Here is a 16,668-nt window from a genome sequence, read left to right as displayed (position 1 = left end):
CACAAGACAGACATTGAGGTGCTGGAGTGTGTCCAGAGAAGGGCAATGGAGCTGGGGAAGAGTCTGGAGCACAAGGCCTGTGAGGAGCGGCTGAGGGAGCTGGGTGTGTTCAGCCTGGAGAAGAGGAGGCTCAGGGGAGACCTTATTGCTCTCTACAACTGCCTGAGAGGAGGTTGCAGAGAGGTGAGTGTTGGCCTCTTCTCTCAAGTGACAAGTGATAGGAGGAGAGGAATCAGCCACAAGTTGCACCAGGGGATGTTTAGGTAGGATATTAGGAAAAATCTCTTCCCCAAAAGGGTTGTCAGGCATTGGAACAGGTTGCCCAGGAAGGTGGTGGAGTCACCATCCCTAGAGGTATTTAAAAGGCGTGTACATGTGGCACTTAGGGACACGGCTTAGTGGTGGACTTGGCAGTGTTAGGGTAATGGTTGGACTCAATGATCTTAAAGGTCTTTTCCACCCTAAATGATTCTATGATTCTATGACTTAAAATACTTGAATGCACAGCAGTATTCTGCTATATTTGATTCACACACTTGAATCAAAGAATAAAGTGCTTTGGGATTTTTTTTATAAAGAGCTTTCTAATGTTTCAGTGGAACAATGAATTACATCCCAACCATTACTTCCCAAACTCATTTATTTCAGGAAACAATCTTGGAAAAGTGTCTCAGATCAGGATACTACTAAATAATATGAAGTAGTTATCAAGACTAGCGACATGTAGCCAGAAATGCTCTGCAATCCCACCAAAACTGCAGCTACAATTAGTAAAACCAGAAGAAACTGTTCCCACAAAAAATTCCCAATAGTTTCATGGCAATGCAAATAGCATCAGAAGGAGGGCTTTGCTATCAGACATGAAGAAAAATGTTATTTAAATAGAACAAAAACTTCTGAGGCTTCTGTGTTGTATGCCTTCAGCCCATTTAATAAGCCAACTGGTTTTAATACAGCCCACACTATCCGTGATTCTATCAGGCTACAGTTAACATTTATTTAGAGCTGGTGCACATATCTTATTGAAAGCTGCACAGCTCATTGTCTGAGCGAATCAGATTTCCAGGAGATTAGCACGAATGTAGGCAAATTAACAAAAAACAAAAAACCAAACCCCAAAAACCAAACCCACAGCCAAAAAGCAAAATGCTTTTCAAGTTTGGAAATTAAGGGAAGGATTTATTTTTTAAATCAGTGTGTTGAAATGTCAGTCGGTGACAACACCTAGAACATACCACCTTACTCCTGAGCATGTAACTATTCACAGTGAAGACAACATCCTTTGGCCTAAGTGCTCTGGGCTCACGCTTTACTGCTTACTTTGACTGGGGCTTATATTATCCCATTTCAGTTTCATTATAATTTCAATGATCAAGCAGAGTCCTACAGCTGCTTTCTGAACTGTGTTATTTTAAAACACAACAATACTGCTGAAGTAGGCAAGAAATATGGGAGAGGGAGCGACATGCTTATAACGTGGATGGTTATTAACTGCAGTATTTAGAAGAATTAATACTGCATCCACATAATACTCGTGAGATTTACGCTGCAGCAGTTGACCAGCAACTGCAAGATGTTATTTGGTCTGCAAAATTCCTTATTGACCTTTTGTACCTGTTGGGTGACTGACTTGGAGCAGCAGGAGAGCAGGGAGATGATGGCCCGGATCGGAAGTTCTCATGATAGCCTGCCCTAAAATATGGGAGAGAAAATACATTATTACCACTGAAGAACAAGTGAAAACCAAGGTTTTGTACAGAGAAATCCCAGCTGATGGATTTCAGGAGTCCCAGCAGAAGGGATTCTAAAGATTCTATCTAAGAAAACAAGGTATAAATTTGCTATGAACTGCCATTTTGACACAATGAAAAATGGCACATTTTTGGCTGGGTGTCTTGATCTGCTTGGTACTGCTCAGACAACTCACAAGGTAATGGGCCATGTGCAGACCCCTACCCACCTATCAACCCAGCGTCGCTCACACCACGATGAAGCCAAGGCACGATGCCTTGTACACTCTGTTGGCCAGGGGATGTGCTCAGAAGGACGCTGGTAGAGCAGATGTGGGGTTGCTGATGAAGGGTCTGCGTCCTTTGAATAAAAAGGACGCTACCAACATGGAAATGTGGCTTATTACTATTTGTATCCCTTCTACCCTGAAAGAATTTGGTGAGAAAAACCATGCATGTTTTTTTTGTTATTGGCAATCTTAGGATTGATCCAACCTCTCACTGCGTAAAGCTGTTTGTAGATTAAATAACAATTTTCTCAAACACACACGAGCAGTTTGTTGTGAGGATTAGGCAATCAAACCTCAATCTACATTAGTTCTGACTGGATACAAGCTTCATAGAGGCAACACATATTTTACAGGAGACTGTTCATATCTATGTTAACGAAAACAATGTTCCCTTCTCATTACAGAGGTAGACTTTTTGCAAATATTAGGTAAACATATTTCAGTAAACCTTGTTTACTGAAAGAAATGCTGATATTTTTAGTAATGCTCACTCAAAAACACAAGGCAAAGCATCAGAGAAGAAAAAAACCTTACCAAATTTATAGCAGAAAGAAAATACTGATGTCTATGTATCTTTGTTTAAAAGCTATAATCCTTAAAGAACTAGAAAGTAGCAATCAGTGTGTGTTTAGAAGCTGGGGAATGAAGCTCTCAGACACCAACTTCAAAGAGGCAGACTTCACCTGACATTCCCACCCTGATGTTTAGCCACTTACTAGCTATAAATCCTTGGCTTGGGGACTCAGAACAAACGAGCACATGAACAATTGTGCAGATGAGGATTTACGGAGATAAGGAGAAAGACGACAGAGAATGGCAAGCTGGAGTTGTCCTCCCTTGTAAAACTACTTTCTGGGGTACCCGTAAGGAGAACCGAAGTGGACAAACGTTAGCAGTCCTGGTAGGAAAGCCAGGAATCACAGGTGTCTGCACACTGCAAGGCTACTCATGAAACTTAACCAATAAAGAATGCTGAGTTGGAATTTAAGGGAGAACAGAGGGAGCAGGACTTCTCAACCTCTGCAATAACCTTATTTTTTATGTTCTCACCTCCTCGTTTCTCCTGCGGAGCTCGGCTGTTGTCCCGCGCTCTGGCCCAGGAACGGTCTCTGCCGAATGTCCTCTGCACGATGTGGGGACTGCTTTGTCAGCAACTGCTGACTCCAGGAGATGTCTACAACGGGAGGCAGGGAAAGCTCAATACTTGTGATAAAAGGACTTTGTCCATACTTAGAGACCAACATAGCTTGTGGGCACACCATAAAGGAGACATGACAAGAACTGTTACTTAAAAATAAGTCCTCAGAATCCTCTTCCCCCAAAGTCAGAGATGGGCTCTGCTGCACCAGAAGACCTCTGTGGGACAACGACCCCCTGCATTCCCTTCACATACACATGACCTGCCCTGCTGCTGAATTTCAGCTTCTGGAGGGGTAAGGGAGAGGTCAAACAGCTGTCCACGAGTCGCACTTGGGAATACAGTATTTCTGTCTTAAGGAAGGAAGTACCAGAGAGACAGAAACTTCCCGAGGTGCCTGGGGATCCAGGCTTCTCAACAGCCAGAGTTAAGAGGAAGGTGGTGTAGTCACCGCTCTCCATGAGCCTAGGGATGAACAGATTTCTTCCCTTGTAATTTCCTTCTGCGTTTCAGATGGTTGCACAAGGCTCAGTGACAGTAGCAGCCTCCCAGCAATACGCAATGATCCGTGTGATGCCCAGGCAGCCAACCATCCCATCTTCGAGACAGAGCGCCTGCGTCCTTCCACACAAACTTTGTGGCTCACCGACTGGGGAGACCCTTACCCTGCCATGCACCAACCAGCTGGTTCAGAGCAGAAAAACTTTACTGGGGCCTTTGAAAGGCCCATTCTCTCTTTTTGGTATCAAGACAAAATACCCCTAGTCCTGGCTAGTTTAAGGATTTAAGGAGAGAGCAAGGATGTGATGCTTTAAGGGGCAAGAAAGGAGATACCAGAATATTCATAGGGGAACAGGTTGAGGAAGAGAACCTAGAAAAAAGGGTGATTAGCAGCAGAGGATAAAAACCATGAAACCACAACAGGAGGTTGTGGTTTAGCCTCATACTAGCCACTGTGAAGAAAACCAACTCGGTTCCAACCAAAACCAGAACACCATTGAAGTTTTCTTAATCACTACTACCAATCCACAATCGGATTGCTGGGTGAAATCTTTCGCCTTCTTTATTTAAGCAACCTTTATCAAAGCACTAAGAACACGATAAAATCGTGACAGGGAAAGCAAACCTGCTAAGTCTAACAAATTGAATTTGCATGTGGATCAAATAGTAACATTGAAACTTTTTCTATCCAGAAACATTTCAGTTTTTAGAATCATCATTTTTTATGATACACTGTAAACAAAAATCTAAAACTTGATTTCAAAATCTACATTTGTTTTCAGTCTTTAGTACTACTTATTTACTTTCCACTGTTCATTTGCATTAGATAATGATGCTAAATTAGTGAATTTGCCTTTTTTTGGGTGATCCTGTTGACAGCAATGCTTTGGGGAAATTAATTCATTTAAAAAAACCCTCAATACTTACAGGACCTTAAAAAAATCTATTAATTTTAAATGTCATCAGACAATTCTAATGACAAAATTGAGACAGGTCTCACTTTAGACTTGGCTTGAAAAGGTTACACATCACAGGTAGTGACTCTTACTGGACTGAAGTGGTCATAAAGAATCTATTAAAAAAAAGCCATTAAAACATGAAATCAGTGTTGAAAACATGCTCTATGTATCAAATCCTATATTTATGAAGGATAATGTAAAAGATGGAAGATAACTGTGTTTAATTAATACTGTTTAATTAATGCAGGCCTGTAAAGGAGATTCCTACCTCCAGCTGAAACATTCATTTCTGATGAAAACAAGATCATTTTAGATTTCACCTTAACATATTTATCTTTGCTAACAGAAAATAACTTTTTAACCTGAATTCTGAAGATATTTGTGCACTGCTAATTTCCAAAACTCTTTGAGTTAGATTTCAAGCCATTGTAAATACCTGTGAGATTCCTATCTGGGAAAGAATACATGCATGTGAAGGGTCTTGACTCTCACCCTGAGTCAATGGCAGATTCAGTCTGGCAGGCGAGCTGCGCTCCGTCACTGGCATCTGGTGCTCCTGGTCACCTCCTTTCAAGATACCTGTTTCCGGGCATCCTGAGAGCACTTTATTTCCACTGCCAATAGAAATAAGTCACATTGTATATATAAAGCTGGGAAAAATTCCATCTAGAATATAACATCAAAATCAGACTTTTGAGTATCAGTCTATTTTTTGCAACAAGATTTTTGTTATTGTGTGTCAGCAATGACAAGGCAATGGGAATAACTGTCATGAATTAGCAAGTTTGTCTCCAAACATGCCATGTCTTCCTGCTTCCCTCACACACTGCCACTTACAAGCATGAAAGACCATCCTGGATTTAAGGAAAATGGCTTCTTTGCCAGAGAAACCCCTTTTCTCCGTGTTCCCCATACAGTGTTCATCAGATGCTTCTCATCTTTGTGAAAACTGTTATCAGCAGTTGGGCAAAGGGCAGGACTTCGAATATCAGCTGGAAAGTTTGGGTACAGCACTTCTCTGATAGCCAGGGAATCTCACACAGATCCTGAGTGAAAACAGCTACTGCTCCTTTGTTCCTCCAAACAGCTTGTGAAACTTGTACAGAAGACGCAGTACGGTGACGCAGAGAGATGTCTGACTACCTAAGCTCCGGCCTGGTTGATGTGAGAAGTTTTCAGCAAAGCCATATGCTGAAGAGGCAAGCCTGCTGCTATGCAAAACCAGCACTGCACACTGCCGTATACGCGTAAGCCCGTGGCAAGAGAGTATTGATTGGGATATATTACACCTATCACCAGGCCACCAGATGCTGATGCTCCAGCATCAATCACGGGCAGATGTGACATCCCAGAAGTCTACAGAACACAAAGCTCCACAAGGCTAAGAAATGCTTAGGCTTGATCCGTACCTCCTCTTTTCTTGCCAGAGTTCATTTTCCTTGCTCTTCAGAGACGGCAGAGTGTCCTGCTCCCAGAGCAGCTTTTTCTGCCTTGTAACTTCTTTATGTTTGCCTTCCTCTGGAGAGCTGTTTGAATCAGGTGTGTTCTGGAAGACAAGCAAGGGAGAGTATGAGTAGCTTCCCTTGAATTCGGCTTCAGCACGCACATGAGAAAAGCACAGGCTGCCCCAGATATATCATGCTGACACATCTCATTATCAATAAGAACGTGTCACATTATACAGTGGAATCATTTGACCTTGGTAAGGGTGACTTTGGGATTTAACAAAGACTTCAGCTAAAACAATCAACGAATTGTATTAAATTGAGAATGGGAAAAAACCAGTGCGGGACTGACTGACTACGAGACAGTGTTCAGGATGACGAAATAAAACTTCCCACTGCATATTTTTGTCAGAAATCCTTGAATGACTCTGAGAGTCTAGACAGTTTCCCATTGGAAAATGAGCCACGGCTGGTGCCCCTGCACAGGGATGGTAGATAAGACAGGGCAGGAAGGGTAAGAGGAGAAACAGATGGTACAGTGCTCCTAATCCTGAAGTTGAATGGAAAAAAGGCAGATGAATTCTTGGGTGTGACTGCCTTAAGGCAGGAGATAATTATGTCTGGGAATCCCACATTCATTCTACCGATCTCACCTGGAGTGTCATTCTCTGATCTCTGGCAAACACTACTTTAATTAGATGCTAGAGGCATCAAGTTAAACATTTTGTGCTGCATAGGTAAGAAAGAAACCCACCAAAACCAGAGAGTGAGTATTCCTGTTTGTTTGCTGCCTTCTAGGATGGATGGTGGGAGAGAAAAGGAGGAAAAGTGGGGAGATGGGATTCAGTTTCATCTCAGATAGGCTTAAAACACTGTCTTACACACAAGATTTTGGATGCAGGGAAATCACTTCTGATTTGTTGGCTTTGAGAAGGTAGTTAAACCAAACAGAAAGAGGTGACTGGTTTTCTTTTCTTTCTCAAAGCCACCAGTTATAAAGAAGGAGCTGCAAAGAGTGAAAGTATCACATTCTGCTCTAATCCAAAATGGGATGGTAGCAGTTTGCCTGTGAGTATGGCTCTTCAGTTGTAATAATATACAAACTATAGCACTCTGAGGTATCACCAGTTATGGAAGGGATCCAGGGAATACTCTTACTGTTCCCAGACTGTTAGCCTTTAGTGAAGCATGAAACTTTGCACTTGAGATGGCTTAGTCTTTATTGCCTTACTACACCATGAGAAACTCACTGCTGTCTTGTTTCCTTCAGTGGTAGAGGAAGAAGAGGAGAGGAGCTCAGCAGAGTTTGAAGAAACAATGAATGGAACTACAGTATCCTCAATTATCTTACGTTCCTAAAAAAAGAGTGTCAGGAGAGAGTGAGGGTTAAAAATACAGAATGTCAACTTAAAAAGTAGAAGTATCAAGTTTGGCTACATGTCATATTTAGATGGCTAGGTAAGGACCTGTGGTACCAAGAATAATGGTAACACCTCGATTTTTAGTTTGCTTCAAGGTCTTGTAATCCCTCTCCTTTCACCATTACTATCTTTTGAGATGTGACGTCCCAACCTGGAAAGAATATTCCACTTGGGATGGCACCACGGTTTCTCACAACACCAGTCTACCAAATATCATATAACAATACGGTACATGAGAAACTTATTCTGAAAGTTGGAAAAAAATATTCCTTGTTCAGATCACAAGTATGGTCCTCAAGCACAGATGATAAGACACCAATCTGCATAATTAGTCAAACATGCGTATTTTCTAATTTCCTGCAATAAAGCACATTATGACAGAAGAAACCCATTACCTTCTATATTGTCAGCATTCTACAACTGCAAACTTCGAACATTTCCCGTGAATTTTTTTGAAAAACAAGGCCAGTTTACAAAATATCTACATGATCGAGCCCAAGGCAGACAATTTCCTCTGGCGTTCCAGCAAGTATACACCAAAATGCACAAGGCTCTGCCTCCAGAGGGAAGTCTGAACGTGCCCAGACACAACCATACTGGCTCACCAACTTGCACAGCAATTAGACACCTCCACCTATGTGGAACTTCTGAGGATACCTGTCTAAATATTTAAGTATTTTTCCTCAGTGCCTACAGTAGTGTTTAAGAGAAATGATCTTCCTGAGAATTCAGCCTTGAGAAGGCTTTTCATTAATTAATCTAGGTATGGGAGTTTGTCAGCTGCATAAGCATTTAAATACAAAAGTCGTCAGTAAACAACCTCCTCCTCTGAGCTTTATACCTCCTCGTAGTATCTACGCTCCTCCTCTTCAACTTCTCTCTGGGCTTTTTCCCATTCCTCTTTCAGCTTGTCCTGCTCCTTCTGATACTTCTCCTGTAAGAGGATACAAATAGAGGTAAATTCAGAGCATTCTGTGTTAGGAGTCAGTTCTGTAGTATCTCCACAGTGAAAAGGAACTGCTAAGAGTGGTTTAATAAGAAATACGATGAAATAGGAAGATGAAAGTTTGAAACATCCACAGTTGTCAAAAAAGCCTTCTTTTTCTCTTCTCCCTAACTTGTTTCTAGCAGTTAAAAGTAACACCTTCAAACCATGAGGAACTTTTAACATACTAGAAGATTAATTTGTTAGAAGTTTTTAAATCTTTGGTCCTAAATGAAATCTATGCTCAACAATTTCAATAATTCCTTGTTTATTATACAGTACTTAGAGTTCTAAAAAGCTATCACACATCCCAAAACACTTGGGAATGGATTTTACATTGGTAACTTCAGCCAAGTAGCATACAAACAAGCAGGTTTTGCAGATACTGGTACTAATTTAAGAGAGATGCCAGAACAATTTAATGAATGATGAATACCTGGTCAAGTTTAAAAGACAAATGTGTGTAAAGATAATTGGGTGCAAAGTTTTAAGAGGGTAAGCTTATAATTAGCTTAGTTTTTTTCTCCCACTTGATGGAATTATTTCTTCAGAATTATTTTCACAGAGTTTTGCATGAAAAATTATCTCAAAAAGATCTTTAAACTTGTATGTCAGAACTGGGTTGAATATGGAGAAGAACGGTGACTTCCATATCCCTTTTACACCAATTCCAAATCCTGTTTAAATTAGAAACCCCATCTGCCTAACCCAGAAGTGATGCACTATTGAGAGAAAACCCTCACGTGCCAGAAAAAACTATGATGAGAACTTTACCCCATTTTAACAGGAAACAAGCATATTAGCGAAAAGAAATAATCTGAAGAAAGCAGTAGGGAGACACACAAGTCATTCTTAAAAGATCAAAAGACTCCATTTTATTATTCATTCTCCACCCTTTGAGATTTGTTGGCTCTTCTGTTACGGGGTGGGGGGAAGATATGATTTCTTTGGGATCAAACCTAATCACAGTTTGAAAGGACACTACTGATCTATGGGGACACTGAAGTTCTCAGGGCCACTGCACTTCTCCCAGCTAGGACACAAACCAAGACCTTTTAATAGCTTACTCTATCACCAGGCAAAACCAGTGGTTGTTTTGAGGGGGTTTACTCCCTCACAAAAAAAACCCCAAACCCTGCGTGTCCAAAAGGTCTACACAAATCTATTAAAACCATAATTTTAAAGAAGAGTTGCATAGGTGTCAGGGTCAGCAAATTGTCAGTCCGGAGAAAGAGCCTCCAAGTAATTAAGGGTCTCTGAGTAATTAAGAGTCTTGCAGTCTACACTTAACACACTTTAAATATAGCCGAGGATCAATATTAGGTTTAATTCCACAATGGAGTATAGAATTAAGTCCTTTTGGTCTTTCCACTGAGTGAGGGAGATGTAAGAGTGCCCAAACTGCAGAGAACATGTGTTTATGCTCATTTTATCACTCTCTGCCACAGAATTCGCTCAAGCATCCACAGAGGATACGGAAAACATGACACAAAATGCCCAGCTTTTGTCTCAAGGGGACAATTCAACAGCTGAACCACATGGTGGAAAACACATAGTTTCTTCCTTACCTGAAGCAAGCGTTCTTGCTCATGCTGCCACCTTTCCTGGCGCTTCCGCTCTTCTTCTGGATCCCAGGACCAGAAATTGAAACGCTTGCGTGATGGAAACCCAAGCTATTAGACTTTGATACTGCACTGTGCTGTACAAGACTATCAGAAAAAGCTGCACTTCATCTGGCCCACCCCTGGCAGTGATCTTAAAGTGGGAAATTGAGAACTATATAATGGTTCTCTCGGTTAGCAGAGAATATTCTTTGCTTCATTGACACTTGGGACTGCCCACAGGTATCCAAATGATAAAATAATCATTTGCTTTGCAAAGGAAGGCTTGGGACGACTGGAGAAAAAAGGAAAAAAGATCTGAAAGAAAGCTCTATGCAGCACTGAACAGGCAACCCTGCAAGTCCTCAAGCTTAAAGAAAACCTGTATTTTGCTTCTCTATAATCTTCTGTGCATCACGCAAAGCAATTTGTGATTGTAAAAAAGTATCCTCTCATTTCATATGGCTGTCAGCACAACTGCCTATAGTGCTGCTTTAAATTTTTATCCGTAATGAAATAAAATCTCAGGCTTCACTAAGGATCCCATTACACGATACATTTACATCTTTAAAATCTGTATGGTCAAGGGCAATTTTAGACAGTTGCTGCCATACCCCTTTCCTCTAAGAGCCGTATTAGAATCTGACAGGGTGAGATTATGTCTATTTTTATGTGACAAAAAGCATATGAAATACTGTGTTGCATTTGTAGTGGTGTTTTTTTTTTCCATTGGGGAGATGGTAGTATTGTGGTCTCCTCTATTTTCTATGCATTTAAAACAGAATGGATAATTTGGAGTTACATGTTATTTTGAGTTCATGAAGCTTTAGTGGTTCCAGCAACCCAGTACTGTCTAGCTAGCATTCCCTCTGGAGAAGGGAAGAACACATGAATTCCAGATTTAGACCAGGTCTTGATGTGGGTTGTATTTTTTTCTCTCTCTCATTTCCATGAGAAAATGTTATTCTGATTTAGGAACGTTACAATCAGTTTTGCTAAACACGTGTCTCTAAACCGAACAATGATGCAAAAAAGGTACTCACATTTGATTTGTCACCACTATCAGAATCAGCTATTAAAAACAAAACACAAACAGAATAGGGAAAAATTAAATTTAACACAGCAGAAGAGCAACATGTGCTTAGCCTGCAATTAAAGCTACTGTATTTGCATAAAAAGGCTTCCTGTTAGTTCTGTATTTGCTCCCACAACCAAATGCAAGGATGAATCACAAGCAAATAAACCAGAAAAACAGATTACACCCATCACCAACAAAACTACTTTTTATCTGGGTATGGAGGACCACAATATTAACTAACATCGGGTTCTACTCTACCACTAGCTAAGGCCATCTACTTCTGGCCACAGACGTTAGCAGTGTTTGGGCACCGCGCGGTATCTACTTTGATCTACTTTTCCCTTCGTGATTTAGTGGAAAGAGGGAAAAAGCACAGCAAAGCTAAAAGGATGGGACTACACTATTCAAGAGCCACAGTTAGGAAGAGAGCCATTGCCATTTTCTATCCAAATGTCTTTGAAAATTAAGCTGATTTGAAGGAATTAAGGAAAAGGTGTTGATAGGCAAGTGATTTCATTTGGGTGCCTGAAACCAGAGCATCTCAAACAACGTGCAACCCAACGGGAAAAAGCACAGCAAAGCTAAAAGGATGGGACTACACTATTCAAGAGCCACAGTTAGGAAGAGAGCCATTGCCATTTTCTATCCAAATGTCTTTGAAAATTAAGCTGATTTGAAGGAATTAAGGAAAAGGTGTTGATAGGCAAGTGATTTCATTTGGGTGCCTGAAACCAGAGCATCTCAAACAACGTGCAACCCAACAGCTCTTTGTCAACTGTGCAGCCGTGGAATAGACACTTTCTACAGAAGCGAGAGGTAGAACAAGTCCCCGTGATCATCAGCTTTCGCCCCAGCCCCACGTCCGGAGACACCTACGACTGGAGGCAGCAGAAGGGCCGAAGTCGGTCTTAGCGCCGCATTTACCTGACTGTGAGAAAAACTGTGAGCGCCGCCAGTAGTTGCGAACCCTAAGCGGAACCGCGGCCCCGCGGGGCGGCTCTGCAGGCAACGGCACGGAGACAAAACAAGAAACACAGCGCGGTCAAAAGGCGGTGACGGACTCTCAGCCCCGAGCCACCTCGGCCATGAGAGGGATTTTGACTAGTCGCTCTGGCTCGTCGCAGCTAGCGTACAACGGGCCTGCAGATCACACCGACTGCCCGTATTTAAGTGTTCCTTTCATCATACGGCACCTAACCTTGTATGAGAGCTCTAGAACACTGCTAGCCAGGGGCAGCCGCCCCGTCAAGGCACTGCATCGTGCTCGCGTTCATTCCTATTGCAGATAGAGGTTCTAAAGGATTTTGTGATCCTTTTAGCGCTTTATGTGCTGTGAACACTAGAGAGCAGCACTATTAGAAAATAGCAGAGATGCCTACAATCTGTTATTTGCTGTTTGGATTGATTCATGCGTAACACAAAAAGAAATATTGTTCACAAAACCTGTTTGCAAAGCACATCTCCGCTGCTATTCCTTTTCAGAAAACCGTTTTTTCCACAGCGGATCACCTTCAGTAGTTTCAATCCTGAAAACCCTTGGATAATCGGTATATTGCCTATATATAAACTAAAAACCTAATAGGTTCTCAGGGGGAAGAAAACTTCAGATGTTTTTTCTCTCTCTCTTTCTTTCCCAATACATTCATATAAACATCTCTAAAAATCAGTATCAAACTACTAAACATTATCCATCTCAAGCAAAATTTTGTCATGAAAGCAAAAAAGAAAAAAAACCCCACCATCAGAAGTTCTGCTTTGCAAGAACTTGTGATGGCCAAAGGTCAAATTCAGGGATGTGGCCAGATGTGTATTGTTCATCTATGAAAAGGAGCAGCTGAGTGCAGAATTTAAAGGTTTTATCGTGAGATAAAACCAATTGCTAGGCCATTTTCATCTGTAAGCAGCAGTACTAATACAATATAATACTCACTGACATAAGACAGCTTTTATTGCTAGGCCAGGTAAGTGCAAGACAGGGCTCTTCCTGCCCCCCTCCACTGTGTCACAATTCTGCTGTTGTGTTGAAGGGGAACAGCCAGAAGAGTCCTTTGCATCACAAAAGCCACACTACCAATATCAGTCAGATGCAACCGAACCGTTAGCTCCAAAACCGGGGAACAGCCAGAAGAGTCCTTTGCATCACAAAAGCCACACTACCAATATCAGTCAGATGCAAGGAACCGAACCGTTAGTTCCAAAACCCTCCGGGGCATTCATTAGGCACTTCTCCCCAAACACTACAAGCACATATCCAGTTACTGTCTGGCTGAGCTCTCCAAATGCTCTTTACTCACCTTGTAGACCAGAATTCTGCAGAGTAACTTGGCTGGTCTCGGGTAGTTTCTTTAAAAATGGCAATACTATACTCCCCTCTTGTTCCAGGTTTTTTGGTTTCATCACCTGTTCGGACATTTGGGAGCAGAAAACAGCACTCAAAAACCAGCAGGTTCAATCAAAGGTTAACTTAGACCCTTTCTACTTATTTTCTGAATCAACATTACCAAAGGTTCACCTCCATCTCCAGAATTACAACATGGAGTTGCAGTACTGAAGTCTCCTGGAAATAACGGGTGGCTGTTGGCTGTTGACACACTGCCCTGCACACCAAAGCCGATCCTAACCCAGGACCAACATCCAGCTTAACCTGCCAGAGCAGCACGGTCATGGCCACTTGTTACCTCTGCCACCACCGGCACTTGTGCAGCACTTCAAGAGGACTAAGAGGGTAAGCTCCACCCCCTGCACCTTCGGGGTTCTCTGCCCTCCCAACACGCCTTGGGCTGGGGTTTGCAGGTTAAGTTCTCGTTTCTGCTCCAGCCAGTTTACAGGTTCAAACGGTACAAGCAGACACTGAATGAACTCCTGATGTGACATTATATAGAGAAAAATACCAATTTGCACAATAAAGATTTCCTTGTGAGACCTTTCTTCTTTTTTATCTTGTTTTCCATTCCCTCGCTTTCTTGCCTGTACGTACCTCCAGTGTAGCAGGGAGATCTGCTTCCTTCTGCTGCTCCATTTCAGGTTTCTTCACATCCTTCTCGTTTGAAGCAGCTTCCTCTGAAGGGACGGGGCTGGGAAGAAATTCTAATCTCTTCACAACAGGACTGGCACAAGCTGCAGTTGACTTGAATTGCTTTTGACGTGAACCTGTTTCACACGTACAAGAAATAATGTTGCAAGGTTAAGATTTTTTTTTTCCAAATAAAACGTAGACCTATTCCTTAGTGGATGTACTGTGAGACCATAAACTGTACATTTAAAAAAACAATTTCTTTCTTCAATACAGGACAAATTAATCTCTCAGAGAAGACAAAACTTTAAGTGTGACATCCACCTGACAAAAGGGAGATGTTTACACTTGACTTGGGCACCCCTCATGGTCAATGAAGACATAGAGGCGGTTTTTGGTGAAGAGTCACCCGAACTACTTCAGACACTTCTCTTCGCCCAGGATGAGGTGTAACCTACAACATGCCTACTGAGATAGAGATCTCTACTGAAGCTGTGTGATGAAGCCTACCCTAAGAGGCTACCCAGACAAGGAGCTATACCACAATTAACATGGTCTCACTGTCAGCACTGGAGAATATTCCAGACTGGCTGTTTCCACTACACCATGTCAGTCAAGCATCAGATAGCAAGGCAGTTGTGCTAAGAGGAATAACCTGGTTGGCATTCAGATCTTAAAAAACCCCAGTAAGTTTATGCTGGTTTACAGGAGATGGAATCAGGAGCATGCAGGCTCCTGAGGACTGTGACAGCTAAACTACCATCAGCTGGTACCACCGTTGGAAGCAGAGCAGTTTCCAGCACTCCAAGCAGCGCACAAGCACCCAGACACCTCTCTAACCTCCTAAAGCAGAATCTCAGCTTCAGATGCTGTCCCCTCTCCAACTGCAGCAGGAGCAGCTGCTTCCAAATGTACCTCTTTAGGAGGCAAGGAGAGGGAGCTAAGAAAGAGATGCACCCCAGGGCTTCGTGAAGAGCTTGTACAAGAGCTGCTCCTGCTGCCTGGCAGATGCACACCGCTTTGGCACAGTTCCCACACCATTAGTGGCATAGGGGTCACAGCATGGAAGTATCTGGCTTGTAACAAAGAGCAGAGGAGGTTCTTATCCTACCAGAAGGTCACACAGTTTGAACCACATCTATCCCTCCAAAGCAGGCATAATGAAAAACCACACTCCTTTACCATTTCAGCTTTTGCAGTGTTAGCTCAGTTTTCCTTGGCAGCCAATACTAAAGTTTGCTATCAATATTGCACGTTTAGCATTTCTCACGGGTGTGGAGCCTGACACAAAGTAGCTTTGTGATTTGTAGACAGACAATCACCACCTCATCAGTGCTGACTCTGGAGAGGAGGATTCAGTTGGTTCCACCACGAGATTGCAGCTTCTACATTACCTGCCAGGTACAATTCATGACTGTCAACCTCTGTGCCTCTATGCAATGATTTTTCTATCTGAAAGGTTGGCCTGTTTCCATAGAATCATAGAATGGTTAGGGTTGGAAGGGACCTTAAAGATCATCTAGTTCCAACCCCCCTGCCATGGGCAGGGACACCTTCCACTAGACCAGGTTGCTCAAAGCCACATCCAGCCTGGCCTTGAAGACATCCAGGGATGGGGCATCCACAGCTTCGCTGGGCAACCTGTTCCAGTGCCTCACCACCCTCTCCGGGAAGAATTTCTCCTTGGAGGAGAAAGAGGTCTCCTCGGAGCCTCCTCTTCTCCAGGCTGAACAAGCCCAGTTCTCGCAGCCTTTCGTCATAGGAGAGGTGCTATATCTACAAGCCAGAGTAATTATGTCATCTGATGAGCCTTTGCTACCAGCTCATGTGCTTCAGAGTCTTGTAGCACGTCAAGAAAAGGCTGGTGTGCTTCATTTCTCGGGGGGAACAGTACCTTTTTGATGTTAGAGGGCAAAGCTCAATTAAGTCACATTTATCCTCAACAAATAGGAGCAGTGTACTTACATACCAGTGACAGGCAGAAATCTCATTCAAACACCTACTTCAAAAAGTACTTTTACTTACCCATACCAAGCTGACCTTCGATAGACCCATTATTAAAAACGAACAACAGGAAGAACCCATGAACTCCGTATAACAGCAGGCAGTAGATAAGATGCATGCTCAAAGTTTCAGAAACAGCCTTACGAGGAAAGTAGCTTCAAATTTTACCAGCAAATTCCTTTCCCCTGATCAGGAGTCATGCATAAAGGCTTTAGAGCAGAAAATCAAGAGTGTGCACAATACTGTCCATCCAAAGCCCTTGTGAGGACTGAAATGTCGCTTCTTATTCTCCTTCCCTGTTTAAGGTCTCGGGGGGTGTGTGTTAAGCAGAAGCTATTACGGACGGATGGATTCTGCTCTGACCCTTTCTGGTTACAGCTGGCTATGGCAGCAGCTTTTTGCCCCCACCAAGGGCAAAGCAGACAACTCGCACCCCAAGCAACGGGCAGTCCGCTGCACCGTTTCCATCACTGAAAACGGGTGGGTGGTGAGGAATTGTATCA

The 16,668-nt window shown here is 42.6% G+C and overlaps 1 protein-coding gene across 1 annotated transcript in view; it reads right to left on the bottom strand.

The window, feature by feature from the left end:
- Nucleotides 1-16,283, bottom strand: part of LOC104506829 (LIM and calponin homology domains-containing protein 1-like) — a 21,468-nt gene extending 5,185 nt beyond the window's left edge. Inside the window, exons 1-10 of the mRNA XM_010147911.1 lie at nt 16,187-16,283; nt 14,126-14,298; nt 13,443-13,548; nt 10,038-10,093; nt 8,326-8,418; nt 7,314-7,418; nt 6,028-6,164; nt 5,111-5,232; nt 3,071-3,194; nt 1,615-1,692 (exon numbers count right to left, since the gene is read on the bottom strand). Coding sequence (XP_010146213.1) covers nt 1,615-1,692; nt 3,071-3,194; nt 5,111-5,232; nt 6,028-6,164; nt 7,314-7,418; nt 8,326-8,418; nt 10,038-10,093; nt 13,443-13,548; nt 14,126-14,298; nt 16,187-16,283 — 1,091 coding nt within the window. The remainder of the gene's footprint in view (nt 1-1,614; nt 1,693-3,070; nt 3,195-5,110; nt 5,233-6,027; nt 6,165-7,313; nt 7,419-8,325; nt 8,419-10,037; nt 10,094-13,442; nt 13,549-14,125; nt 14,299-16,186) is intronic.
- Between the last annotated feature and the right edge of the window lie 385 nt (nt 16,284-16,668).

This window comes from Eurypyga helias, unplaced genomic scaffold (genome assembly GCF_000690775.1).
Source record: "Eurypyga helias isolate BGI_N326 unplaced genomic scaffold, ASM69077v1 scaffold33692, whole genome shotgun sequence".
NCBI classification, from domain to species: domain Eukaryota; kingdom Metazoa; phylum Chordata; class Aves; order Eurypygiformes; family Eurypygidae; genus Eurypyga; species Eurypyga helias.
This window is presented reverse-complemented; position numbering and strand designations above follow the sequence as displayed.